This window comes from Crocodylus siamensis, chromosome 4 (genome assembly GCF_052110815.1).
Source record: "Crocodylus siamensis isolate JL-2025a chromosome 4, ASM5211081v1, whole genome shotgun sequence".
NCBI classification, from domain to species: Eukaryota; Metazoa; Chordata; order Crocodylia; family Crocodylidae; genus Crocodylus; species Crocodylus siamensis.
In genome coordinates, this window is record NC_143398.1 from 110,911,791 (window position 1) to 110,939,307 (window position 27,517).

The 27,517-nt window shown below is 46.8% G+C and overlaps 1 protein-coding gene and 1 long non-coding RNA gene across 5 annotated transcripts in view; one reads left to right on the forward strand and one right to left on the reverse strand.

Annotated features, from left to right (window-relative positions):
* LOC149866332 (uncharacterized) overlaps positions 1-26,719 on the reverse strand; it is a 48,873-nt gene extending 22,154 nt beyond the window's left edge. Inside the window, exon 1 of the long non-coding RNA XR_016441852.1 lies at positions 26,586-26,719. This is a non-coding gene — a long non-coding RNA (uncharacterized LOC149866332). The remainder of the gene's footprint in view (positions 1-26,585) is intronic.
* Positions 26,601-27,517, forward strand: part of AMN1 (antagonist of mitotic exit network 1 homolog) — a 74,350-nt gene continuing 73,433 nt past the window's right edge. For 2 of the 4 annotated variants that reach the window (XM_090043345.1, XM_090043344.1), the window contains exon 1: positions 26,603-26,807. In XM_090043345.1, coding sequence (XP_089899471.1) covers positions 26,767-26,807 — 41 coding nt within the window. In that variant the 5' untranslated portion in view covers positions 26,603-26,766. Of the gene's footprint in view, positions 26,808-27,517 lie in introns of all 4 variants that reach the window. The other 2 variants (XM_090043343.1, XM_090043346.1) reach the window with 2 other exon arrangements.

Genomic DNA, 27,517 nt, shown 5'->3' on the forward strand with positions numbered 1-27,517 from the left:
TACAGTGTTAGCAAGTGCAGGATAGCTGCCCGTGGTGTTTTGCCTTGTTTCTCCAGAGTTCAGAAAATGACTGTTTCAAACAGGGGTGGCCTTTTGTATGCCTGTGGATGATTTCATAGACATTAGGGGCTCGAAGGGACCTCGTGAGATCATTGAGTCCAGCCCCAACTGCTATAGGCAGGAAATTTTTTGAGAGAACCCAGAGTAGATGCTTTCACCACGCCTGGGGGAAGTCTGTTCCAGACCCTGGACACTCGCAACATAAAGAACTTTTTTGTTATGTCTAGTCTAAATCGGCCCTCCTGGAGTTTATGGCCGTTAGACCTTGTTATCCCTTGGGGAGCTCTGGTGAACAGATGCAACCCCTCTTATATAATTGTATGCAGATGCAACCCCTCTTATATAATTGTAGGCTGCTTCCAAGTCCACCCGAGCCTTCTCCTTTTCAGACTGAAGAGTCCCAAGTCCCTCGGCCTCGCCTCGTATGACCTGTCCTCCAGGCCTTGGATCATACAAGTGGCTCTCCTCTGGACTCTCTCAAGCTTTTCCACATCCCTCCTGAAGTGGGGGGCCCAAAACTGGACACAGTACTCCAGCTGCTGTCTCACCAAGGCTGCGTAAAGTGGGAGGAAGACATCCCTGGTTTAGCTTGAGATGCATTGGAGAATGCATGCCAGAGTTTGGTTTACTTTGCCAGCCACAGCATTGCATTCATGGCTCTGATAAGCAGCCAAATGGCAAGCCCTATAGAGCATGCAGTCACAAGCAAGGTCTACACAACTGGGGTGCTGCCTGGGTTCTGGGCATGGGCCCCATGCAGGTTCTTGAAGCTGACTGCCTGACAGATGATGAGTCCAGGGTCTAGCCCCACCTGAAACTGTTCACAACCCTGACTGGACAGATCCTGAGAGGTAGGAATCCTACAGAAAAGGCTTATCAACTTAATATATAATCCTGCATTTTAAGAAATCCCACATAAAACAGATCCACTTATTCTCATGTTCATAGCAAAAGTTATACAGTATTCATTCTGTGCTTAAGAACAGTATAGCAGTGCCTCCATTCCATTCTGACTTTAGCCCCACCTATTTTTAATACACCTGTTAGTCCCACCTACTTTTAACCTTAATTAAAGATTGACAGGTCTGGTAATAGTTTTGATGAATGATGTATGTAGTCTACTACCAGTGTAATTTCACGGGAACATAAATCCCAACTAAGTGACACCTTTTTCATCCACAGGAAAAGTGGTTCAGTCCAATTCCATAAGTTTCAATAAAACCAATCAGAGGTCATTTGTTAGAATATTAGAACTAGACATCTATAAATTTTAGATATAGGCTGGAGGGAAATTTTGAGAATTCAGCATATGCAAGAAGACCTGTCGCCATTCTGCATGCCACCCTCTTCCTATATCTTTAGTGTCCCCAGCTGGTATAAGTGAGAATCTATGTTGAGCTGCTGCAGTAACTAGATAGACTTTGGGATAAATGTTTGTTATTTGTGTTTTGAAGTTAGGCTGTAGACCTGTTTCTCTCTCTTATCTGTAGCCAGCCCACAGAGTTACCTGTAATCTGGGTAACAGATGGATAACAATTTTATCAGAAACCAACTGACCAATACAGCTACCTCCATGTCATCAGCTTACACCCGAGACTGACTGCTAGATCCATCATCTGCAGCCAAGCCCTACATTACAGCTGTATCTGCTCTGACCCCAGTGACTAGGATGCACACCTTAGGGATCTGGAGCATGGAAACCTACATTTACAATACTATCCCAAAACCATAGCTACTCAAATCAACAGAAGTAGATTCAGTCTCTACTCTGACCTGCTACAATACCAACTGTGTGGCAAAGACAACAGATACATCTGGTTAATTCCTACACCCCTTAGCTTGAATACCTTAGACACCTCATTAATGACTTCCAACACCTCCAGGAAAATTATGACCATCTCAAGACAGTCTTGGAAGACAAGCCTGTCCTGATATACAGGCAATCGCCAACCTCAAAGGATGAGTCTCTCCAGCAACAGAATACCTAACTCCAGTTCTCATCAAGCCACCAGGCCTTGCTACAGACTCAGATGGCAGCTATGCCTCTTCCTCAACATGTCATAGAGCACATCATCACTGGACCAAACACCACAGATTCTAACATCTGGAGTTCATTCACCCACTCCTCTACCAATGTCATATATGCCATCACCTGCTTACAATGCTCCACTGAAGTAGTGTAACTAGGGCGGGGGGGTGGGGGGGCAACTAAGGCAGCAGAACTGGGGCACTGCCTTTGTGGAGGGGTTGCTTGTAGTTGATTGTACTGCAGTGGTTGATTGTACTGTCACAACTGGCACAGCAGAAACTGGTGCTGCCCCAGGAATGGAGCTGCACTGCTGTGCCTCTGCCCTTGTGCTGTCTACATTGGACAAAGGGAGCGATCCATTTATGAAAGAATGAATGGACACATGTAACATCAGTATCAGAAAGATACAAAAGCCTGTGGCAGAACATCTTAACCTCCCCAGAAATTCTGTTGCTGACCTCAAAGTAGCTGTTCTTAAAGCCTAAAACTTAAAAATCAACTTAAATGTGAGACTGCAGAACAGGAAATCATTCACAGAGTGGATTGTGTTAAGTATAGTCTTAGCAATAGGCACTTATACACATGCTTGTGCCACAGTGCCAGGTGCTTTTAAAAGTGCCTGGTGCTGCAGTGCATGCATTTGTATAAACAGCAAAATGTGCATCAGCGCTGAGAAAATGGTGATGGCGTACTTTTGAACTAAAACACATTGAAGGTGTTTTAGTTCAAAAGTGCACCACCACCATTTTCTCAGTACTGACATGCATTTTGCCATTTATACAAATACATATGATACAGCACCAGGTGTGTCAGCCGGAAATCCAACATGCTGGATTTCCAGCACATCAGAGCAGACAAATGTATGTTTATAAATGCCCAAAGATTCCGGATTCCTTTCACATTACCTGAATTAACTTTCAGGGTAGTTATTGAGGGTAATATCCCTCAATGGATAATTGAAATAATTAGAGTCTAAGGTACCACCCTGCCCTGCCTTCTGCCTGACTTCAGACTAGCATGGCTAACTATCTTTCTTTATGTAAATAATGTTTATATAGGTGTTAACCGTATGCACCTGAAACAAAGCATATATAAGCAATACACACATGTATCTGTGTGAATTTGAAAGCACAAAGAAAAAGAATCATTCCACAAGCAACACCATGGACAACTGAGCAGCAGGCCTGGGACACTCATCAGGAAAGGTGAATCATCAGAGAACTGCAACTCAACTTTGATTCTGTGTCCAAACTTGCAGGTGAAGTCCTGATCATAGATGGGCTGTAGCCTTGCCGCTCTAAAGGCTGACTGGTCCCAAGTTTTTTGGTAACTCTACCTCTGTTTTGCTGTCATCTATTTCTATGCTTTCATCTACTTCACTCGTTTGTCAGCCCTCCAGATTTAAAAAAAATGCTAAGTAATGAGAAGCAACTGCATCAGTTTGTTGCTGCCACTTGTGGAACAACATGAAGGCCTGCCACAATTGCTCAACAAAACAGTGGAGTACCTTCAAAATGGCCAGAAGCAGGCAGGCAGGACACCAAAACTAAAATCAAAATGTTTCATGTGCTTCTTATAATCAGTAATAAGCAGTCTCATCCATCATGGTGATGTTGCTATAGTTTGTAAATGGCACCATCCCTTTCTCAGAAAAGAGAAGGGTTACAGGGTGGAGAAAGAGAGATAATGGGATATTTGATGGTTGAGCATTGTATGTGGAACATGGAGACCTTCGTCTACCTTCCAAGCCATATCTTGTCATTAATCCCTTCCCTTTTATCATATAGCTGGGAAAGCTCTGAATCGTGTTTGATCTTTTTCAGGGAGGAATCATTAAGATAAGGGGAAGGCATTTTCTCCCCTTTCTTGCACTGGACTTTTAATTATGTCCAATATTTTTGCTGCCAATGCTGACTATGATGAAAATCTACAAAAGCAGCCCACACTGACACAAAGGTATAACTATGAGAGAGCTGGAGGGCAGCGTGCAGGGAAGTACACTGAGCACTGGAGCAGAGGTGTTTTGAGAACAGGGGTGAGAGTCTTAATTACACTGGTGACTCAAAAACAATCCCTGGTGGCTGCTGCCACAGCACAGCATGATCTACCTGCCTTGTCTGTTGCTCCTACAGCAGCACCAGCATGGTATCTATGCATACAGCTCCTACTGCAACAGCAATAATGTAGGGCTGCTTCTGCTGCCAGGGCACAGTCTCCATGGGGGAGGAGAGGAGCACAATTCTGGTGTCCCTTCTAAGTTAGTGCCTAGGGCTCTTGCCCCACTCACACACCCCAAGTTACACTACAGCATTGAGAGCTTAAAACAAGCAACAAGACTTTAACTGAAACTGTTGGACCAGTTGTGAAAATCTTATTCTAAGGTGGAGCTCCTATTGCCTTTATAGTGTGCCTTCCACATCCTTTAACTTACACTTATTATCATATGCATACGTTCAGAACTATTTGAAGAACTTAGAAGATGTCACCCATTACAAGAATTGAATATAAAATCACCCACCATTTAAGTCTGTCAACTCAGCTGCTTCCTATCACTTCCCTGATTGGTCTTTTGTTAACCTAGGAAGAGCTGGATACCATGAATCCAAAGTGATGGGCAGTAGCTTATATAGTTTGTCATATGGGATCACACTATAGAAAGTAGACTGTCTAGCCTGGTAGTCTGTTAGTCACAATACCAAGTGCTCAGAGAAAGGCACCAGTGCTCATTACAGAAAACAATTATCTTAATTACCTACATAACAATAGTGTTTAAAGGAACACTATTGAAAACTAAACTGGAGACATAGTGTGGTAAGCAGTCTACAAAGAGGTAGATATCCTTCTTGCCCAGATTTTATAATCTAAGAAAAGTGAAACTTTCTCAATATGTGAACAGCTGAGTGTGCAGCTGAATGAAGGCTTTTTTCTGTGTCTCAGCAAAAGCTGCTGGTCACAAGGCTGAATGATATATTAAAAGTAACCTCAGCAAAAGTCACTAGTCACAAGGCTGGATGATATATTAAAAGTAACTAACTTTGCTAATGTTTAAGTAAGCGAATTCCTAACAAAAGGACAGGGTGTAAAGTGCATGATGTGTTGTGTAAAAATAGGATACTGACCAACGGCTATCGTTAGGGTACAAAGTAGAAGTATGGACTTGGAGACGGTGCTGAAGTCAGCAAGCAGCCACAGTTGTCTGGGAGAAGGTGAAGGTCAAAGTCTTACCCATACACTTTTAGCAGAGAGGCATGTAAATGAATTAAATGCATAGGCAATACCTGCTAAGGAAGCAAACAGTAAACAGAGGCAGAGCTTGAGATGGGAGCAGAAATGGGTGGAACCGAAGGAGGGTCATAGACGGAGTAAATGTTAATAAGTATGAACTAAGGTGTATAAATGTTGGAAAAGAACTATTGTTCGGGGCAAGTCACCTGGTTCATGGGCCATGTGTCTGTGAGGGACCCTTGTCCAAAGCTGTCTTCATTCTGAATAAAGCTGTTGCAAGCAATGTGTGCTGGTGTTTTTTCCCTTCTTGCTCTGGCAAACGAGTAACAGGATCCATGAGCAATTGGACCGTTGTCTCCCTAGTCATTGGGTGTCACATGGAGTCGGGTCCTAACACTGACATGCTATAATTATAGTGCATGAGAGCAGGTCTCCCGCACGTCTACAAGCACCCATTGAAACTTTCCCACTGAGGTAACAGATTGACAGCACTTACAGGTCCGTTCTGAGTTATCTTAGGGTAAAGGACCTCAAACTGATTTACAGACCTGTTGGATGTTGTTATTGTCCAACTGCCCACCAGGAAAACGTTATAAAGGGCAGACCATTGTCCAGTATTTTCCTCTGTGGTACAGCTCAAGTTTCCCAAGACATATTGTCTACCCTGTTTCTGGCTGAAGTGTTGAACTTTTGTGTCATTACTCATGCTTACATAACATTGATCACCATTAGGCCAATCAAACTGACCCAGCCTTGACACTTAAAAGGGTCCAGATTGATACCATTTACGTGTTATGCAGATATTTAACACACCCTTAGTAACACATGTGCAGGGGTGTCTGCCTAGTTTTGGTTCTTGTGGTGGCAGTGGGGGTTTATAGATTTATATGAAGTGTTGGACATATGCATCATGCTTTCTGTTCCAAAATGTAATGACTCCTAGCATTTTTTGAATAAAGTTAAGCCAACATAGGAGATGATCAGTACAATAGTTCTGAGGCACTTACTACCATCCATATCACCACCGCACTCGGTCAAATTAATTCCTAGGTCAACAGGGCTATGCATTTTGCTTGTGTAGCAGCCCACACTTAAATTCATATGTAGGTGACTATAAACTGTGTGTCAACCATGACTGTCTATCTTCCTCTCATCAGGCAAGATGACCTTTGGAGTATCTTCATCATGAAGCAAAATAGCTATTAAAAGTTTAGGGATTTAAGGAAGGCCTGGCCCAAACTGGCCTGCCAGGATATACCTCGCTTGGGACCACGGCCATTCTTGGGAGGTGATGATGATGGCAGTTGAAACTAAAATGGTGAAAATGTCTTGTGTTCTTTCTTCGTCAGTGTAACTGTTTTATGTTATTTTCTTTTTATATTATTTTCTTTTTATATTATTTTCTTTTCTCTTTTCTGTATAACTGCCGCGCGGCACTATCACATTTATGTAACCTTGAAGCCTTCACTGTTAACCAAAGCAAGTGCCTGGTACTATTCTCTATTGGCAGTAAGCCACACACCTGTATTCTATAACTTTTACTTCTTATCTAAGAAGTGTCAATTTTGCAGAAATGAAACTTATATAGAGAATCTGCCTAGTAACTATTATGTAAAAGAAATTATCCTATCCCTGTATGTTTAGCTTATATCATAGTTAGTGTCATAGAGGCAGTCCAACCAACATCTATAAAAGAGGCAAAGAAGCAGGAAGTGGCAGAGACGACAACTGGAAAACTCTGTAGGCCCGATCACCCTGCAGACCAGTTCTCAGCCTCCCCGCCTGGGCGTATCCCAGCAAAGACAAAGGCCTCGAAAACCCAACAATTAACAACGACTCACTGTGTTACAGTTTTGTACTCTACATCCCATTCATGAGCTGTTGACCAGTTCTGGGACTTAAGGAGCTGGCAGCCGCACCTAGCATTGGACTGGTTCCAGTGGTGGAACGCAAGGGCTGGCTCTGGAACCCCGTGAACCAACAGACCCCCTTTGTATCCGGCATACTGTAACTGAAGAAACATCGGAGACTCCACTCCTTGACTGCCTCTCATCGTAGCTTAGACAGCATATCTACGCTCGCTATATTTATATTTACTGCAGCTTTGTTCCAACCGGCCTCCCCTCTTACTCGTAAGAGGGTGAGGCCAGGTGAGTGAATAAAACCTTTTTGCTTTACCTTATATCTACTCTGTAATAACTTCTACTACTAACATCCCATCTCAATGAGCTGTTGACCAGTTCTGGGACTTAAGGAGTCGGCAGCCGCACCTAGCTTTGGACTAGTTCCAGTGTTGGAACGCAAGGGCTGGCTCTGGAACCTCGTGAACCAATGGACATCCTATAGACTTATTACAAAGAAAACTAACAACTTACTTTAAGTCGTCTACTTGTGCCAACTCAGCGAACCTCGAGGGCGGCTATAAAGCTACCTCCAATCCCGCCCCACAAGCCGCGTGCTCACACAGCTTCGCAAAGCCCGCGGCTCCCCTAAGCGGTGCCGGAACCACTAGCCCAGCATTCCGCCACAGTCAGTGTTTCATGGGAAATGCATTTTTGATCTGCAAAACAAAATTATGACACTGTCAAGGTTTGTGGCTCATTACGAATTTGTTAATTGCCATTAAGGGCTTTGTCCCCTTTCCAAGTCTTTAATTGTGAGGAATGGAACCACCTCAGTTTGTGTTTGATTTCCACTTGATAGACTGCAGGGCTTGCTTTGTTCACAGTATTTACAGAACCTGCCTATACTGGGGCCAGTGAGTGGACTTTCTCCCAATATGCCCTATACATTACTTGATTCCTCATTTCCCATTCAATTAGCTGATTTATGGGCCCCAAATGTTTATCCATTTTATTCTATCTTTTTTTCAAGGCAATTGCCACCTGCTGGTGGATTTCTGCAACCACTGCTAACATCTGTTGCAGCCATTCATCAGTTAGAACCTTCTGATGCATTCCCTTTGCAACATCTCCTGCCCACCCACCACTGTTTTGGAAATCTCATATCCTGCCCTGTCATAGCTTTTTAAGGAGAGACTGCACGAGTTGCTACAGTTCCTCTTAAGGTCATCAGAATTAAAGGTAACTTTACATCTCAATTCTTTCCTTGTTGCTCTACAACTTTCTTAGGGTGGTTTTAATAGTTCAATTAGTTCTATTTGCCCAGAACTTTCTGGGTGTTGTGTGAGTTCGTGCCAAATTATATAAGGACTGAATTAAGCACAGGCTCAGACCTGGATGTTCAATTTAAAACTTCTATTGTTCCACAAAGTCATAAACTAAGGAGGTCTATTGGTTCACGAGGTTCCCAAATCAGGCCCTTGCTTTCTAACCCGAAGGCTAGGTGCAGATGCCCGATTCAGTAGTCTCAGAACTGGTCAACAGCTCATTTAAAAGGAGTCCCTTATCATTTTTTAGACAAAAGATACAAAACTGTCCACACTCTAAGAGTGAGGCATCTAACATAACTTTACTATTACTTATATACGATAACACTTATACATATGTATTTCTAATTTTTTACTTCTATTGGTTACTAGTTAACCCATCTATATTATAATATCAGGTGACACGCTCTTTATTATAATTTTTACGCTTCTTATGTTAATTCTTAATGACCTACTTATAACATTTATCAGACATTGCTTGCTTACTTTGTGATTATCTTTCGTCATTGTGGTTTAGCCATGCGGTTTCCTGTTTTCACGATAGAAGCTGCTTGCTTGCATTTTTATCATTGTCAGCATTTCTATTCAAGGGTCAGATGTTGATCACCAGAATGTCAATCGCTGACTTCTCAACCTCCTTTAAGCATTCTGGGAGTTTTAGTGCATTGTTCTTGATGCTAGGCCTTGCTTAGCATAAGCACTATCGCACAGGTATCCTGCAATATGCAAGTGTTACTTGATGCTAAATGCTTGGCACACATCTCATACAATTTCTGCCACAAAATGTGATCCATGATCTGAATCTATTTCCTGTGGAGTTCCCCATCTAGAGAGCAACTGTTCTACTAGTACTCAGGCTGTGATAAGGGCAGTATTATTCTTAGTAGGAATTGCTTGAAGCCATTTAGTAAGTTGTCTGCAGTCACCAGACAGTACTTATTCCTTCTGGCTGTTTGAGGGAGGGGCCCAATATAATACATCTGAATTCATGCTCACGGGCCTCTAATTCGCTGATGGAGCAAGGGCCCTTTGTTAACCCGTCTGTCCAGATTGTTGGTAGCACACAGTAAATAATTGTGCACGTACCACTTTATGTCCTTTCTTAGTGTTAGGCCACTGTCTGGCTGCCTTTACTCGTTGCACTCTTTTGCCTACTCCTGAATGACTCTCATCATAAATTAAGCCGATTAACTCAGTTTGCATAGCAGTGGCCATTATTCAGACAGGGAACTTGTCTCCCTTCTGAGCGAGTGCTACCCTAGACGGTTACTTGAAAAATCACCTTTTTCCTCCCTGTGTCTCTTCTACTAGATTACTTGACTAGTTTATCTTGTGCATGAAGCTGGAATGGGTCTAAAGTGGTTCCCTTGCCCCTATGGACTCCAGCGGCTATAACTGCAGTACTACTTGTGGCTCAGTCCACAAGTTAGCTTTTTTGGCTCCCTGTTTTGCTGCTTGATCAGCTCAATTTATTTCACTTAGCTTCTTCTGTTCCATTTGTATGTGCTTTTATCTTACCTGGCTGCACCCCTCCTAGTTGTCCTTTTCCTAGATCCCAAGCTTATTTTAATTTCTGAATATGAACTATCTGATTCCTGTCCACTGTTCAGAAGTCTCTTTGCTCCCAGATTGGCAGCCAGTCAACTACGGCATGTATTACCCAATCAGAACTGTAAAATATACACTAGTAACCTTTTCATCTACATCTACATCTACATCTTAGTTTTTTCTAAGGCTAGTATCATGGCTACTATTTCAGCAGCCTGAGCTGAATGAGGGGTACAGCTTCCTTTTAGAATGGTGTTGGGATAATTAACTAAAACAAGAGCATATTCTATCTGTGGGGTGCCTTGCTCATAACTAGATCCATTAACAAATCAAATCCATTGACTTGACAGCTGGTCCTCCTGTAGAATGGCTCCTACAATGAAAGGAGGCATAACTTTTTGGTACAGAGGGTGGAGTGACCTGTAAGGATGGGCATAAGCAGGATTGAGGAATGCAGGGTTAACCAAGTACCTGAGCCTGCAGGAAATCCAAGTCAGGGGCGAAAACTGTACCAGAAGGGTCATAACTGGGAGCCAGAATCCCATTCTGAATCCAAACCAATATTCATATCCATAGTCCAGGTCAGCAGCTGGGGGGGTCTAAACATTCAGTGGGATGGGGCAGGGGCAGCTAGAGACTAACTAAAGGGTCTGAGCTTATATGCTTAGCCCAGCTGGCTCTGCAGCCAGTCAGATCCATGCTTGCAGCTGTTGCTGCTCTGAAGCCAAGTGGCCCTGCTGCGAGGGCAGATTGCCTTCTAACAAGGTAAGCTAGAGGAAATCTCTTCTTGATTTGCTGCTCACAGCTGGCAGCTGGCAGACACTACCTGTAGCCCATATGGAGCGCATTGGTGTGCATGGATCAACACCACAAGAGCGAGAGGAGTGCAGCTGTGGGGGCCTACCCACCATGGAGTGCATGTATCGGACCCTAAGGAGAACATTACATTCCATTACAAGATGACTGTGGCCCCGGGTACCAATTGGTCTTTATTGGCCCATGATGACGAATACATCACGGAGGTCAAAGACTTCCAGCCTGCCGGAGTGGAGGGTACCCGTGACCACACAGAAGGCACTTATGAGCATGCCGTGCGAAATGGACTCTGCTGTGGGCTACACTGGCTAGCACTATGGAAGAAAGAGACTTGGGAGTCATCATTGACCACAAGATGAACATGAGCCTGCAATGCAATGCTGCGGCTAGTAAAGCAACCAAAATGCTGGCTTGCATCCATAGATGCTTCTCAAGCAAATCCCAGGATGTCATTCTCCCCTTGTACTCAGCCTTGGTGAGGCCGCAGCTGGAGTACTGTGTCCAGTTTTGGGCTCCACAATTCAAAAAGGATGTGGAGAAGCTTGAGAGAGTCCAGAGGAGAGCCACGCGCATGATCAGAGGTCAGGAAAACAGATCTTGTGATGATAGGCTGAGAGACATGGGACTCTTTAGCCTGGAAAAGCATAGGCTCAGGGGTGATCTGATGGCCACCTATAAGTTTATCAGGGGTGACCACCAGTTTCTGGGGGAATGTTTGTTCACCAGAGCGCCCCAAGGGATGACGAGGTCGAACAGTTATAAACTCCTGCAAGACCGTTTCAAGCTGGACATAAGAAAGAATTTCTTTATTGTCCAAGCCCCCAAGGTCTGAAACAGCCTGCCATTGGAGGTGGTTCAAGCACCTACATTGAACACCTTCAAGAGTAAATTGGATGCTTATCTTGCTGGGATCCTATGACCCCAGCTGACTTCCTGCCCCTGGGGCAGGGGGCTGGACTCGATCTTCTGAGGTCCCTTCCAGCCCTAATATCTCTGAAATCTATGAAATAGACTTTGTGCTGGTGTTTTCCAGTATCACGGGATCAATAGGAGATTGTGAGCCCAGGAGGCATCCCATCCCTACAGAGGTATGGGAGGCTTTGTGTGGGGACAGGCCAAATGCCCCCCCCCAGCTAAATGCAGGGCAGAAACAGCAGTTGCAAAATGGAGGGATTCTCTCATTCTGGATTTCGGTGGATCCTACCTACCCAGAAAAGATTCCAGAAACCTTTGTGGTGTTCCCTTCACTGTTCCTAGAAAGGTTTGTAGTCCTGCAGTGGGAGATTAATGTCACCTGCGTACATCTGTAGTGTAGCAAATGGACTGTCCATTTGGCAAGGGAATCCCAGACTGCATAGAAGATTCCGCAGAGATGCAGCAACCATCCTGGGTTCCTTAGGGGGTGCCAGAGCAGCACTTAATCAAATGGATATAGAAGTTGTGAGGAATAAGCTTGCTAGGATGGGACAACTCACCCAACAGGCATTAGAGGGTCAAATAGTGACTAACACAGAATACTAGGAGAACCATGTTAAAATCGTAATTGTGGCAGTGCAGCCACTCAGGCAGCTACAAACCATTATGCATTCAGTGTTAGAAGGGATGCAGGACCTTGCAAACGAGACAAGTTCTGTTATATCTTGTGTAACAATGCAAACCTTTGTATTACATCAATATGAGGGACAGGTGCTTTGGATCAAGTCCAGGGATCTGGCAGTCATATCCAACTCCTATACAGAATGGTGCCCAGAATGCAAAACTTTTTTTGCAAAGGTTATCTCCTCTGGGATAAAAACACCCTTGAGGGGTTATGTTCATGTAAGATCAGTAGAAGCGGAAGCTGAAACCTGGCCCCTCTATGAGTAAGTCCCAATCCCTACAGTACTGGCAGGGAGGTTTGGGTCCCCAGGTCCCCTGCCAAGTGGGTGACTCAGTCTAGAGAACTCTTAGACCCTAGAGAGTGTGAGCAATGGGGATGGCATGAGTAGATGTGCTACCGTGAAAACTTCCTGATGGACCCCTGTCATTTACACCAGGAAATTGTAGGAGATTGTGTGGGAGCTCGATGCCGAATTATATAGGACTGAATTAAGCACAGGCTCAGACCTGGATGTTCAATTTAAAACTTCTATTGTTTCACAAAGTCATAAACTAAAGGAGATCTGTTGGTTCACGAGGTTCCCAAATCAAGCCCTTGCTCTCTAACCCGGAGGCTAGGTGCGGCTGCCTGATTCAGTAGTCTCAGAATTGGTCAACAGCTTATTTAAAAGGAGTCCCTTATCTTTTTTTAGGCAAAAGATACAAAACTGTCCCCATGGTGGAAGTGAGGCATCTAACATAACTTTACTATTACTTATATATGATAACACTTATACATATGCATTTCTAATTTTTACTTCTATTGGTTATTTAGTTAACTTATCTATATTATAATATCAGGTGATACGCTTTGTATTATAATCATTACGCTTCTTATGTTAATTCTTAATGACCTTTATATTTCTTATGCTAATTTTCTATAACCTAAATACATTATTCATCTATATGTTTTGCTGGTTTTTGCAGGGTTAAAATGTCAAAACTGACATAATACGCGGTTGTTTTTTCGTCATTGCAGTTTAGCCATGCAGTTTCCTATTCTTAACAATGTAAGCGGCATGTCTGCTATTTTTATCATTGTTTAAAGGTCAGAAGTTCAGTATTTTCATCTAAGGGTCAGAAAGTGATTACCAGAATGTCAATCGCTGACTCCTCAACCTCCTTGAAGCATTCTGGGAGTTTTAGTGCATTTTTTTTTAATGCTAGGCCTTGCTTAGCATAAGCACTCTCACAGATTGTGTACTAGATGGGATTTTTAATCAAACTACAGTAGTAGTTAACAATGCCATCGGGTGTCTATGTGTCGCCTCGGTGACCCCAGTTACCTGGAATGACGGGAATGTCTCCCGGGCCCCTGTTAGAGAATGCTGTTGTAATACAACCGCTGTAGGAAGTGGGAGGCATATCTATGCACAACCTACCTATTCCTGATCTTTAGCCTTAGTGAGAATCTTCCCAGTGAATTGGACAATGTCATTTAGGCCCTTCCTGGGAGGCTGTCTACCAGCAACTGGAGAAATTGGAGAAGATGATTAATAGCTATGCTACTGCTTTGAGTAAAGAAAAGCAGGCAAGCCTGCATATAATACATCAAAAGGGAAAACTTCTAAAATTAACAGCAGAATTGGAGTCAGCGTCTGGACATCAATGGTATGATATCTTCCTAGGTTATAGCCCCACTTCGACAGGGATGATGAACTTTGCATTACATCCAGTAGTTATCGTTTTGCTGTGTATTGTTGTCCTGTTTTCTTATGTGTATGCTTACCTGTTATGCTTGAAGATTGTATTGGCGGGTAAAAGGCCTAATGGATTACATTGATGGCTATGTAATCCTGCGGAACTTTGATCGGCATGAATACATGCAGATGCAACCAGTCAGGGAGGGATTATGAGACCCATCCCTAAGAGGCTTCTGGGAGGAGGCCAAGCTGACACCCTGAAGGGGGGTCAGCTTTGTGGAACCTAGAAGCCATGGGAGAGATGGGAAAGCAGGAGGTGCAAATGACCTAATGCATCTGCTGCTGTTTGCTGATATGCAAAGACGAACATAAGAAAAAAAGGGGAACTGTTCTTGCCTGACCAACGGCCCTGGAAAGTCCCGACCCAAGAGGAACTTAAAGATAATAGCTTTTACTTAAAAATGACAGCTTTGCAAAATGGGATAATAGCTTAGTTCTAATCTGAGAAAGGCAGTGAGGCTAGAAGTGAACTCCCTTCTAGAAGAGATAGTTAATGCGAAGGAGGGTATACAAGTCCGAATAACTGGGCCCTGGGTGGAACTGCTTCAGGGAGGATAAGACTGAGGACTCAATAAAGGAGGTAGTCTTGCCACCCTGGACGCAGGGTGGGGTTCCCAAGACTTATCAGGTAATAACTTAGGACAAGGTGGGGAGTGCCTTTCCTCCAGCCCAATGCACTAGCGGCTTGTAAGCTTACAGTGTTGACCTGGTGTGTGTTGTTTTTGCAATACAGAAAGTTACACTTGCTGTTTTACCTTGGTGTGTGACCTGTGGGTTACTCACCTTCCCCTTGGGAAGGGAGGGAGCCCTAACAGGAAATTAGTTAATTTTACCTTCAGCAAAGTTCAGAGTACTGTTGTGGCCTGTATTCTAACACTGGTTGAAGCAAAAGTTCAAAACATATATACGATATATCAATTCAAAAAATGGATCCATGTTATTTCCTGTACTGTCTCAAAAGTGGGTAACTCAAAAAAAAAATCAACAGAAGATAAGTAGTCTGAAAGGATATGTAATAGAACATGGCCTAAGATTTGTATCATGTTCTTGACCCTACAGATGCTTGTTTAGAGATGCATACTGGAACGTGTGATTTTGTACTTGTGAATTCGAGTCACCACAATTATTCCATGTCACCACAATTATTCCAGGGTAGATTATGTATGCCAAGGATGTGTCTGAGTACACACATTATGTATCTTTGTAGTTATTAATGAAAAGTTTAATTATTTTGTATCTTCCGCCGAAAGCAGCTTTTCTGCATGCAACATAACACAGATGTATGGATGTGATTTTAACTTGACTACTACAGTGTTCATTGTCCATTTGTTGCTGCATAATTTTACTATATATGATAATATTACCCTTGTCCCTGTAGGAATGAATTTGCATTTACTATAGCAGCTGCTAAAACATTATGATTTGCAGGGATTCTGGTTTTCTCTGTTTAAAGAAGTCAAAAATTCCCTATTAAAAATCACAAATTATCTCACCAAAACTCCCCAAATCCCTCACTCCCCACCTACATCTCCCCTACCCCTGCTCCTGACCCTTGCTCCCCACCCAGAGCCCTCCCCCCCGCTTTTGCCCCTCACTTACCACCCCCAGCCCCCTTGTAGCATAAAGTTAACTAAAATTACTGGATTGAATTTAGTTTAGGATGTTTTAATATAGCTTAATAACTTTATCCTTGTCTTTTAAGGGGCAACTGCTTGACTCCATTTTGTAGTGACTATTGCTTAAGTAAATGAACTTTGTGTGCCTTGTGCATGTGGCAGGTATGAATGAAGGAGTGAATGATGAGTGAATGGGAGTTTTGCATGAAAAGAGGGAGAAAGGATGTAACTGTTTGTCTAAGCAACAAGGCACAAAATACGTAAATTACCAACAAGTAAACTAATCAATGGATAGCCGAATAATCCCTTCGAAGCCTATGGCACAAAGGAGATAATGAGAGAAGGAATGCTGCCATATGGGCAACAAGGACACTTCAAAGCTGAGATACCCATTTCTACAATCAGCAAGCTGAGATACCCATTTCTACCTCAAGTTGAGATAAGCACGAGATGAATGAGAAACAACTGTTAAAACACAGACTGAGAATGGAAAAACCCCAAGATGCTGAACAAAGATAGGTAAAAAAAAAAAAAACCCTATAAAAGGAGGATTTGAAATATGCTGGGTTAGGGTGAGCCATCTTGACTACTGCCGATTTCTTCCAGAGCACAGATCTGCCTGTTCATCCCCACTCCAGCTGCTATCTTCTAACATCATCATCTACTCAAAAAGCCAGGGTTGAGCAACTATTGGTGGTAACTGTATCTGATGTATGTTCACAGATAGAATGGTTGTTTTGTGTATGCATGTGCCTGTGTGTAATGATATGCATGATGATTTGTGTATGTTTGTATGAATGGTGTGTCCAAACCTCTATATCTTATTCATATAATCAATAAATGTGGCCCTTTGCCTTATCCCCCTCCCTTATAAAGTCTTGCTTTTGATTTGGGCAATTGGTCTTTTTAAGTAACACCCTCAACCCCTCACTTGACACCCACAACCCCCTGGGCCCTGCTTATGCCCTTCACTCAACACCCACAGCCCCCCACACCTCCAGCCCTGCCAGAGGGGGCCAGGGACCTGGGTCCAAAGCTTTCTGTCCCTGCAAGCAGCGCCTGAGCCCTGGCTATTGCCTGTGGCTCAATTCCACTCCCTGCCTGAGCCCTGCGGCCATACATTCCTGCCCCAAACCCAGGCCCCAAGCCCCACACACTGCCTGGGCTGCGCAGCAGCCCCAGCCCTGCCCAACTTCCTCCCCGCTTCACTATGGGGGCCTCAACACCCCCACATCCTGCCCCACTCTGCCAGACTTACCTGCAGGAGCAGATCTCCAGGTGTACATGTGCACATGCACATGGCACCTTCTCCCTGAATGCCTTCCTCCTGCTCCCCCCAGCTCCTTGCAGGTTGGAACTCTGCCAGCTTGGAAAGGGAAACCCATGGTTTCCCATGTTTGTCTCCTTTAAGGAGCATATCTGAGTTTTGCTGCTTAAAATGAAACCACAAGCCTGGCCAGCTTCGCTTCACTGCAGTCAAGACCCATTCCTTAAGATTATGCTTTGCTATTAATCTTGTCTTGTCAATTAATCAATAAATCTCTCACATACTTTGGAATGATCCAAGGGTCCGTTTGAATCTTTTTCACCCGTTCACCCTGTTAAAGTTTTCTAACAGGTTCTTTTCAAGAGATACTCATACAAAGGGTTCAAAATTTATAAACACCTTTATTTTCAGCCTGGCAAAAATAAGGCAAAAACCCAGGTCAGCAAGAATATAGTGTAGCTCAACTATATTAAATAGTACTTAAAAGTAGTAGGATATAACACCACTTAGTTTCACTGTAAAAACTAATAGAAAAACGCTTCTTTGTTTTGAAGTGTTCCAGCTTCAACAAACTCACTCACTTCTCCAAAAGTAACTACTCTTAGACACAAAAGCTCTTCGTAAATTAGCATTCCTGAAATAGTTTGGTCTTATCTGTGATATGCAGATGTTTTTCCCCTCTAGCCACTGCCCTTTGGAGTTACTGGGCCTCTTTTAGTCTCTTTCTTGTGGGCTAGTAATCTGACTGTAACTGGATTCCTCCTTTTTGTTCCTTTTGCTGGCACTTTTTATGAGTGAGCTCCATTGCACAGCTTGTTTGATAAAAGCTATCAACCATCAGGAAAGCTGACTTTGACAAGCTCAGGAGGCTTGTCAGTGAGGTCCTAAGGGACCATGACCCAAAGGGGAGTGGAGTTCAGGAAGAGTGGCTGCTCTTCAAAAGTGCGATCCTCAATGCATAAGCTAGTTCTATTCCATCTCGGAGGAAAGGCAGCAAGAGGGTGCAGCAACCCCCCTGGCTCTCCAGGGATCTAGCAGACCTCCTGAGGCTAAAAAGAAAGGCCTACAAAGGATGGAGGGCAGGATTCACGTCCAAGGAGGATTATTCTGCACTGGTCTGGTCCTGCAGGGAGCAAAACAGGAAAGCCAAGGCTACAACTGAACTCCAACTAGCTTTAAGTATCAAGAACAATAAAAAGTCCTTTTTCAGATATGTGGGGAGCCGGAGGAAAAGCAAGGGCAACATTGGACCCCTGCTAAACTAGATGGGACATCTGACAACTGATTCCCAGGAAAAAGCCAACCTATTAAATGGGTACTTTGCATCAGTCTTTCATCAGTCCCATGGGACGCCCATGCCCACTACGGGACAGGGAGGTCCGGGTGAGGGTGATCCCCTGCCCTCCATCTATGTTGACCTCATGAAGGAACATCTTGAGAGGCTGGATACCTTCAAGTCAGCCAGCCCTGACAATCTGCACCCCAGGGTACTCAAGGAGCTGGAGAGCATCATAGCTCAGCCCCTGACACCAATCTTTGAGAACTCCTGGCACTCTGGTGTAGTATCCAAAAGACTGGAAGAAGGCCAATGTGGTGCATATCTTCAAGAAAGGGAGGAAAGTGGATCCGGCTAACTACAGGCCCATCAGCCTAACCTCTATGCCAGGGAAGGTCTTAGAAAAGCTTATTAAAGAGGCCATCATTAATGGACTGGCTGATGCCAACATCCTAAGGGATAGCCAGCATGCGTTCGTTGCGGGTACGTCTTGCTTGACCAATCTCATTTCCTTCTATGACCAGGTGACCTATCACCTGGACAAGGGAGAAGAGATTGATGTCATATATATTGACTTCAAAAAAAGCCTTTGATCTGGTATCCCATGATCACCTCCTGGCGAAACTGGCCCACTGTGGGCTTGGGTCCACTACGATCTGCTGGCTGGGAAATTGGATCTATGGTCAGACCCAGAGGGTGGTAATAGACAGAAGTCAATCGTTATGGTGCCCTGTGAACAGTGGGGTCGCCCAAGGCTCTGTCCTTGCACCCATATTGTTCAACATCTTCATTGATGATGTGGACATTGGAGTCAGGAGTGGACTGGCCAAGTTCGCCGATGACACCAAACTCTGGGGCAAAGCATCCACACCTGAAGACAGGAGGGTAATCCAGGCTGACCTGGACAGGCTTAGCAAATGGGCGGATGAGAACCTGATAGTGTTTAACACTGAAAAATGCAAGGTTCTCCACCTTGGGAGGAAAAACCTGCAGCACCCTTATAGGCTCGGTAGTGCTATGCTGGCTAGCAGTATGGATGAAAGAGACTTGGGAATCATCATTGACCACAAGATGAACATAAGCCTGCAATGCCATGCTGTGGCTAGTAAAGTGACCAAAACGGTGGCTTGCATCCATAGATTCTTCTCGAGCAAATCCCAGGTCGTCTTTCTCCCGTTGTACTCGGCCTTGGTGAGGCCACAGCTGGAGTACTGCATCTAGTTTTGGGCCCCACAATTCAAAAATGATGTGGAGAAGCTTGAGAGAGTCCAGAGAAGAGCCACGCTTATGATCAGAGGTCAGGAAAACAGACCTTACACTGACAGGCTGAGAACCATGGGGCTCTTTAGCCTGGAAAAGCGCAGGCTCAGGGGTGATCTATGTTTACCAGGGGTGACCACCATTATCTGGGGGAACGCTTGTTCACTAGAGCACCCCAAGGGATGACGAGGTTGAACAATTATAAACTACTGCAAGACCATTTCAGGCTGGACATAACGAAGAATTTCTTTACTTACAAGGTCCCTTCCAGCCCTAATGTCTATGAAATCTATGAAACCAACTGTGCCCTCCCTCCTACTTGACCACCCTCAGAGCCATTCTAATTAAAGTACCTGGAGTGTCTCAAGCATCAGTGTCTCTGCACTTCAAAGTGGTAGCGAGCTTTAGATAAAGTGCCCCTACTGCCATTTTGAAGCGTAGGGATGCTGATACACAAAATGCAAGAGGCTGCTGGAGCACAGTAATTGTCACGCTCCAGCAGACTCAATTAACTGAGTCTGCTCCGACACGCTGGAATTACAGTCCATTGGAGCAGCCTCCCTGCCCATGTGTAGGCACCCTTTGGTCCTTTGTAGGCTGATGGAAACCCTGTTTAGGAGAGATGGGAAAGCAGAATGTGCAAATACCCTGAGCCACAAATCACTGAGCCCCTGGGATACCCAAAGCATGGGTGAAAGCACTCCCTCCCCGTCCCACTGTCTGACATGCTAAGCTTGGTTGTCACTCCATCCCCCAGTTTCAGAGCCACAGCACTTCACACAATCATGAACCAGTTCCCAATCAGTGACATTTTTGGAAGGGTCCATTTGTTGTGTCTTCACCCTCTATCTCCCTCTCCTACAATAATAAGACAACATATGAACAGCTTTCCTTAAGCAAAATAACCCCCATAAAGTTTTCTCCTTCTGTACCCTCCTACAAAAGCTATGAGGTATTTACTTCCGCATGCAAAAAAATTTCCCCTCCTGACAATCAGACTTCCCACCCCAAAAAAGCCTTTCATACTCTTAGATTTCATAGACATAAGGGCTGGAAGGGACCTCGGGAGATCGAGTCCAGCCCCCTGCCCAAAGGGCAGGAAGTCAGCTGGGGTCATAGGATCCCAGCAACATAAGCATCCAATTTACTCTTGAAGGTGTTCAATGTAGGCGCTTGAACCACCTCCGCTGGCAGACTGTTCCAGACCTTGGGGGCTCGGACAGTAAAGAAATTCTTCCTTATGTCCAGCCTGAAACGGTCTTACAGGAGTTTCTGACCGTTCGACCTCATCATCCCTTGGGGCGCTCTGGTGAACAGACGTTCCCCCAGATCCTGGTGGTCACCCCTGATAAACTTATAGGTGGCCATCAGATCACCCCTGAGCCTGCGCTTTTCCAGGCTAAAGAGTCCCAAGGCTCTCAGCCTGTCATCGTAAGATCTGTTTTCCTGACCTCTGATCATGCGCGTGGCTCTCCTCTGGACTCTCTCAAGCTTCTCCACATCATTTTTGAATTGTGGGGCCCAAAACTAGATGCAGTACTCCAGCTGCGGCCTCACCAAGGCCGAGTACAAGGGGAGAATGACGTCCCAGGATTTGCTCGAGAAGCATCTATGGATGCACGCCAGCATTTTGGTCGCTTTACTAGCTGCAGCATCGCATTGCAGGCTCATGTTCATCTTGTGGTCAATGATGACCCCCAAGTCTTTTTCTTCTGTAGTGCTAACCAACGTAGCACTGCCAAGCCTATAAGGGTGCTGCAGGTTTTTCCTCCCAAGGTGGAGACCCTTGCATTTTTCAGTGTTAAACACCATCAGGTTCTCGTCTGGCCATTTGCTGAGCTTGTCCAGGTCAGCCTGGATCACCCGCCTATCTTCTGGCGTGGATGCTTTGCCCCAAAGTTTGGTGTCATCGGCGAACTTGGCCAGTCCACTCCTGACTCCAATGTCCACATCATCAATGAAGATGTTGAACAGTATGGGTCCCAGGACAGAGCCTTGAGGGACCCCACTGGTCACAGGGCACCATAACGATTGACTTCTGTCTATTACCACCCTCTGGGTCTGACCATAGATCCAATTTCCCAGCCAGCAGATCGTAGTGGACCCAAGCCCACAGTGGGCCAGTTTCGCCAGGAGGTGATCATGGGATACCAGATCAAAGGCTTTTTTTGAAGTCAATATATATGACATCAATCTCTTCTCCCTTGTCCAGGTGATAGGTCACCTGGTCATAGAAGTAAATGAGATTGGTCAAACAAGACCTACCCGCAACAAACCTGTGCTGGCTATCCCTTAGGATGTTAGCCTGGGCCAGTCCATCAAGGATGGCCTCCTTAATAAACTTTTCTAAGATCTTCCCCAGGATAGAAGTCAGGCTAATGGGCCTGTAGTTAGCCGGATCCACTCTCTTCCCTTTCTTGAAGATCGGCACTACATTGGCCTTCTTCCAGTCTTCGGGCACTACACCAGAGCGCCAGGAATTTTCAAAGATCCGTGCCAGGGGCTGAGCTATGACACTCGCCAGCTCCTTGAGTACCCTGGGGTGCAGATTGTCAGGGCCAGCTGACTTGAACGTATCCAGCTTCTCAAGGTGTTCCTTCACGAGGTCAGCATTGATGGAGGGTAGGGGATCCCCCTCACCCAGATTTCCCTGTCCCATAGCAGGCGTGGGCATCCCGTGTGACTGATGAAAGACTGACGCAAAGTACCTATTTAATAGGTTGGCTTTTTCCTGGGCGTCAGTTGTCAGTTGCCCCATCTGGTTTAGCAGGCGTCCAACATTGCTCTTGCTTTTCCTCCGGCTCCCCACGTATCTGAAAAAGGACTTTTTGTTGTCCTTGATGCCTGAAGCTAGTTGGAGTTCAGTTGCAGCCTTGGCTTTCCTGGTTTGGTCCCTGCAGGACCGGACCAGCGCGGAGTAATCCTCCTTGGAGGTGAATCCCGTCCTCCATCCTTTGTAGGCTTTCCTTTTTAGCCACAGTAGGTCCGCTAGGTCTCTGGAGAGCCAGGGGGGCTGCTGTGCCTTCTTGCTGCCTTTCCTCCGTGTTGGAATAGATTTAGCTTGTGCACTGAGGATCGCTTCCTTGAGAAGCAACCACTCTTCTTGAACTCCCCTCTCCCTGGGGTCATGGTCCCTGAGGGCCTGACTGACTAGCCTCTTGAGCTTGTCAAAGTCGGCTTTTCTGAAGTCAAGGACTTCTGTGTTGCTGACTGACTTGCCAGCTTTACAGCGGATGGTGAAGGTGATCAGCTCGTGGTCGCTGTCACCCAACTTCCCATCAATCACTAGGTCACCGATTAGGTCGTCCCCCGTAGCCAGTACCAGGTCAAGCAGTGCTTTGCCTCTCGTTGGCCCATAGACTTCTTGAGTCAGGTAGAGGTCATCCACGCACGATAGAAAGCTTTGCGCTCACTCAGATTTAGCTGAGTGATCTTCCCACGAGATGTCCGGGTAATTGAAGTCACCCATGACAACCAAGGTCCTGGAGCAAGCGACCTCAGTCAGTTCCCAGGTGAACTCCTGGTCAAGCTCGGGACTTTGAGTGGGAGGTCTGTAGTAGACTCCCACCGTAGTGTCCCCTGTGCCGAATTCCCCACGAATTTTTACCCAGAGGGTCTCTAGCTGTCCATGCCAGTCGCCAACATCAGCTTGCAGGGACATGTAGCTTTCCTTCACATAAAGAGCTACACCCCCGCCCCTTTTGTTCAGCACGATCCCTCCTGTATATGGTATAGCTCTCTATACCCGTGGTCCAGTCATGGGTGGAGTCCCACCAGGTCTCCGCAGGGGAGGGCGCGGGAAGGCACGAGACCCTGCCTGCGACCCCCCCCAGCCATAGCCAGCCCCAGCCGTAGCCAGCCTACCAGAGGCATGACACGGATGGGCACACGTCGCACCCCGAGGGTCCCCTCGGGCTCTACGGCCCCTCCACTGGGCACCTCAGAGACGGCCACCCAGACGGAGCCCATGGTTCCGGGCTCCACACAGACGGAGCCCCTGGCTCTTGGCTGCGGGGGCTGCCTGTCCCTTTTTCAGGCTCTGGGGGCCGGAAGCATGGCCACCTCCCCTTGCGGGGTCTGCTCCCTACTGGGGTCTCTGGCGCGCCAGCTGGAGGAGCTCCAGACCACAGTCCAGAGACTGCGTGCCATCAGGGACTGCGAGCAGGAGATAGACTCCTACTGCCAGGCCCTTCTCCCCCGGGAGCCACAGGGGAGAGCTCCGTCTCCCTCTGCGACTAAGGAGGACTCTGGGACCTCCCGCTCTGCCCAGTCAGGGGCATGGACCAAGGTGGTCAAGGGCCCCAAGGCCCACCGCACCAAGGCCCCTCCCTCGCCGGAGCTTAGCAACAGGTTCGCACCTCTTGCAGCCCCAGCAGAGCCTGCTCAGTTGCCAGCTCCCGCAGTCAACTCAGGCTCGACCGCAGCTACTGGCCCCACTCTCCCCAAGACAAAGCGTAAGGTGTTTATTGTGGGAGACTCCATCCTGCAGGGCACTGAGGGGGCAATCTGCCGCCCCAACCCCTTAGCCCGGGAAGTCTGCTGCTTCCCGGGGGCCCGCATCCGAGACATTGCGGAGAGGATCCCGCAGCTCCTCCGGCCCACAGACCACTACCCCATGCTCCTTATTCACGTGGGCACCAATGACACGGCTCGGAGCACCCCCAGCCGGGTCATGAGGCACTACAGGGATTTGGGAGCGGGGCTTAGGGGTCTGGGAGCTCAGGTGGTGTTTTCGTCGATCCTCCCAGTCTCGGGCTATGGGCTGAGGAGGGAGAGGAGGATCCACGCGGTGAACCAAAGACTGCGGCGCTGGTGTTATCGGGAAGGCTTTGGCTTCCATGACCACAGCCCGCTCTTTGGAGAGAGAGGCAGCGAGCTGCTGGGAAGAGATGGCCTCCACCTCTCTCCCCTGGGGAGGAGGCTCTTCTCAGCCAGGCTGGCTGACCTGCCATATTGGTTTTGTCTTCCAGAATTTCTTAGGGATTAGCTCCCACAAGACATTGCTAGGCAAGCTGAGGCCCATCCATTCACAGAGTTCCGTTTCTAAAGAACCAGCTGTGTTGTAATAGGGAGGGGGAAATGGGAAGATAGCTGCCTTCAACCCCACTCCTGTTTTGAGTGCCTTCTCCTATCTGACCAGAGGCATCAAAATTCTGAAAGGCCGTGAGGCAATCAGAGCCTGCAGAGCAGGTTGGACTCTCTTGCCCAGAGCTAGATGTTAAGCAATTCTAGACTAAATAAGGGAAACTCTATTGTACTTTTTTTACAACAAAATAACTCCAACAACTGTGAAAGCATAAGTTTAGGCAATAAAGGGTGCTGACAGACATGGGTGTAGGTGGGGGAGAGAAGTGCTTTACCAGAAGTAGCAACATGTTAAATGAACCTGGCTCCACAGGGTCTGTATAGATCAGGTGCTTCAGCCCGACTTTTTGATGTTTTTTATTTAAAGCTGATTAAATCAAATAAAGTCCCACTAAAATGCCTGATCTATACAGACGTGGGATGAGCCGTGGGTTCAACTAACACACTGCCTCTTCTGGGCATGCGCTGGGCTTTGCGTGGGAGTACACAGAGTTTAAAGGTTTATTGGGGGGGGGGGGCGGAGGGGGTTCATGTCTGCAAGCAGCCCTCCAATAGGGGAAATGCTATAGCACCTTTTTTTTACATCAGAATAGCTCCAATCCCTGTGAAAATGATGGAAGCCATAGGTTTAGGCAATAAAGTGATTAAAGCAGTTGTGACTTGCCAACCTAAAGCTTTTATAATACCACCATTGAATTGCACCAGTACTGAAAAAGGAACAAATGCTCCTAATGCAGATAAGATCTGAGTGCCTCTAAAACAGTGATTCTCAACCAGGGTGCCAAATCCAAATAGAAATCCTTAGTGTTAAAAACATTCTAACCTATTGGGGTCTTTCTGAGTTATTTGCAACAAAATAACTGCTTGCTTACTTTTTTATGTCAAAACACTAGCGAAACCTAAGAGCTGGCATTTTTCAAGGGATGCCTTGGATACATTGAGTGGTGCCTTGAGTCTGTCAAGGGGAGCCCTGGGTCTAAAAAGGTTGAGAAACTGTGCTCTAAAACACTTCCACTTTCAGTGGCACAGCTACTACAGATGCTAGCTGTATGAAAGAGAAGTAACTTTGGGAAGAACAGAAGATGAACTGAATTGGGTCCTATCCAGGTGAGACCCAACAAAAAGACTTTGAAGGCCAATGTCATGCAAATTCACCTAAAGTAGGAGACTATATTATTTTCTTGATTTATATTTATAAAACTTTCCTTTGATGGGTACCCACTGTTCCATCTCAAACATGACACTGTTAATTTTTTATTTAAATGTTAGAGCAAGGCGTGTAACTGTGTATGGGAGTGTGTATGTGGGTGGGTGCGTGTATGTGTATGTTGATGCGTGTGTGTGTATATCTGGGAGACAGTGTGTGTGTTCGTGTGTGTGGGTGGGTGTAGGTGTACATGTGGGTGGGTACATGCATGTGGGTGCATGTGTGTACATATGTGTAGGTTGGAGGGTGTGGATTTGTGTGCGTACATGCATGCATATGTGTGCACGCCTGGATGTATGCATACAGGGAGTACATGCATGCGTGTATGTGTATGTGCATGTAGGTGAATGTGTGTGGATACGTGTGGATACATGCACACGTATCCATACATGTCTGCAGGCACATGTATGTGGGTAGGTGCATGTGTGTGTGCATGTTTATGCGGGTGGGTGGGTGCGTGCACTCGACTGCGGGCAGGGGCATGTGTGTACGGGTGGGTGCGTGCCAGTGCCCCCATTTCCAGAGAGGAAGCCCCCAGGCTCGCGGTGCCGCTGTCCGGTGCGGTACAACCGCGGGACAGAGGCAGCGCACTGACTGCCAGTCCGCACCGCGCCTCGCTGCCCGGAGCCGGGACTGCATTTCCCGGCATGCCTCCCGCCCCGAGGGAGTCTCTGCAATCTCCTCACCTTGGGCCCCGGCGTGCGGCGGCCGGCGCTTTCCCAGCGAGACCCGCGCGGCTCCTTGAGCCAGCAACCGCCGCTTCACAGCGGGAGGGAGCGGCCTGCCGCCGCAGCTCTGAGCCCTCAGCGCTTTGCGCGGGGGGGCAGGAAATGGCGGGTGGTCCCTAAAGTGGCCGTGGCTAGGGCCATGGCGGAGCCCGGCGGCGGCGTCCGCTTCCTGCTCGACCTGTGAGTGCCACACCCCCCCACCCCCGGGGCTCTGCGCAGGGGAGGGGGCGCTGCTGGTGACGCTGAGGCCCCTGCACGGGGGCGCTCGAGCCCTGTGGTCCTCAACCGGCGCTAGCGGGGGCGGGGCGGGGGTCTTCCCCGCGCCTGGGTTAGGGGGCCCTGTGCTAAGAGAGCTCCTTTACGAGACGCAGTTAGCGCATATGTACACACACACTTATCCACACCCACCCACATACATGGGCATGCACTCTGCCACTGACACACACACATGCATGCCCCCACACACATTGGTGACACGGGGTGCACATGCACCCCCGGAGTTGGGCCACCGCTGACACTCGCCACTCCCCCTCACTGCCAACACCATCATGGCCGCCTGCAGGTGGTTACCCTCCCAGCCTCTGGAGGCATGAGGTGTTCATACCCACACACCAAGGAGGGCTTACAATTTATTGTTTCATGCCACTGATCCGTTAATTCCACTGATCCCTCATTAATTCCAATGAATGGGATTGCGGGTTAGTCCGTTCACCCAGGTCACAGAGCCAGGTGAGGGGCCTTGCCTGTGCGTGCTCGAGAGCGTGTCTTCAGCGCAGTGGCTCCTTGTGTGCCCTGTTTGCCAGTGGGACCAGGCAGCCCAGCAGGGCCCCCTTGTGCTCTGTCTGGTGTTAAATAGCAGCCTGTCACCCCGCCCCACACACGCACACACC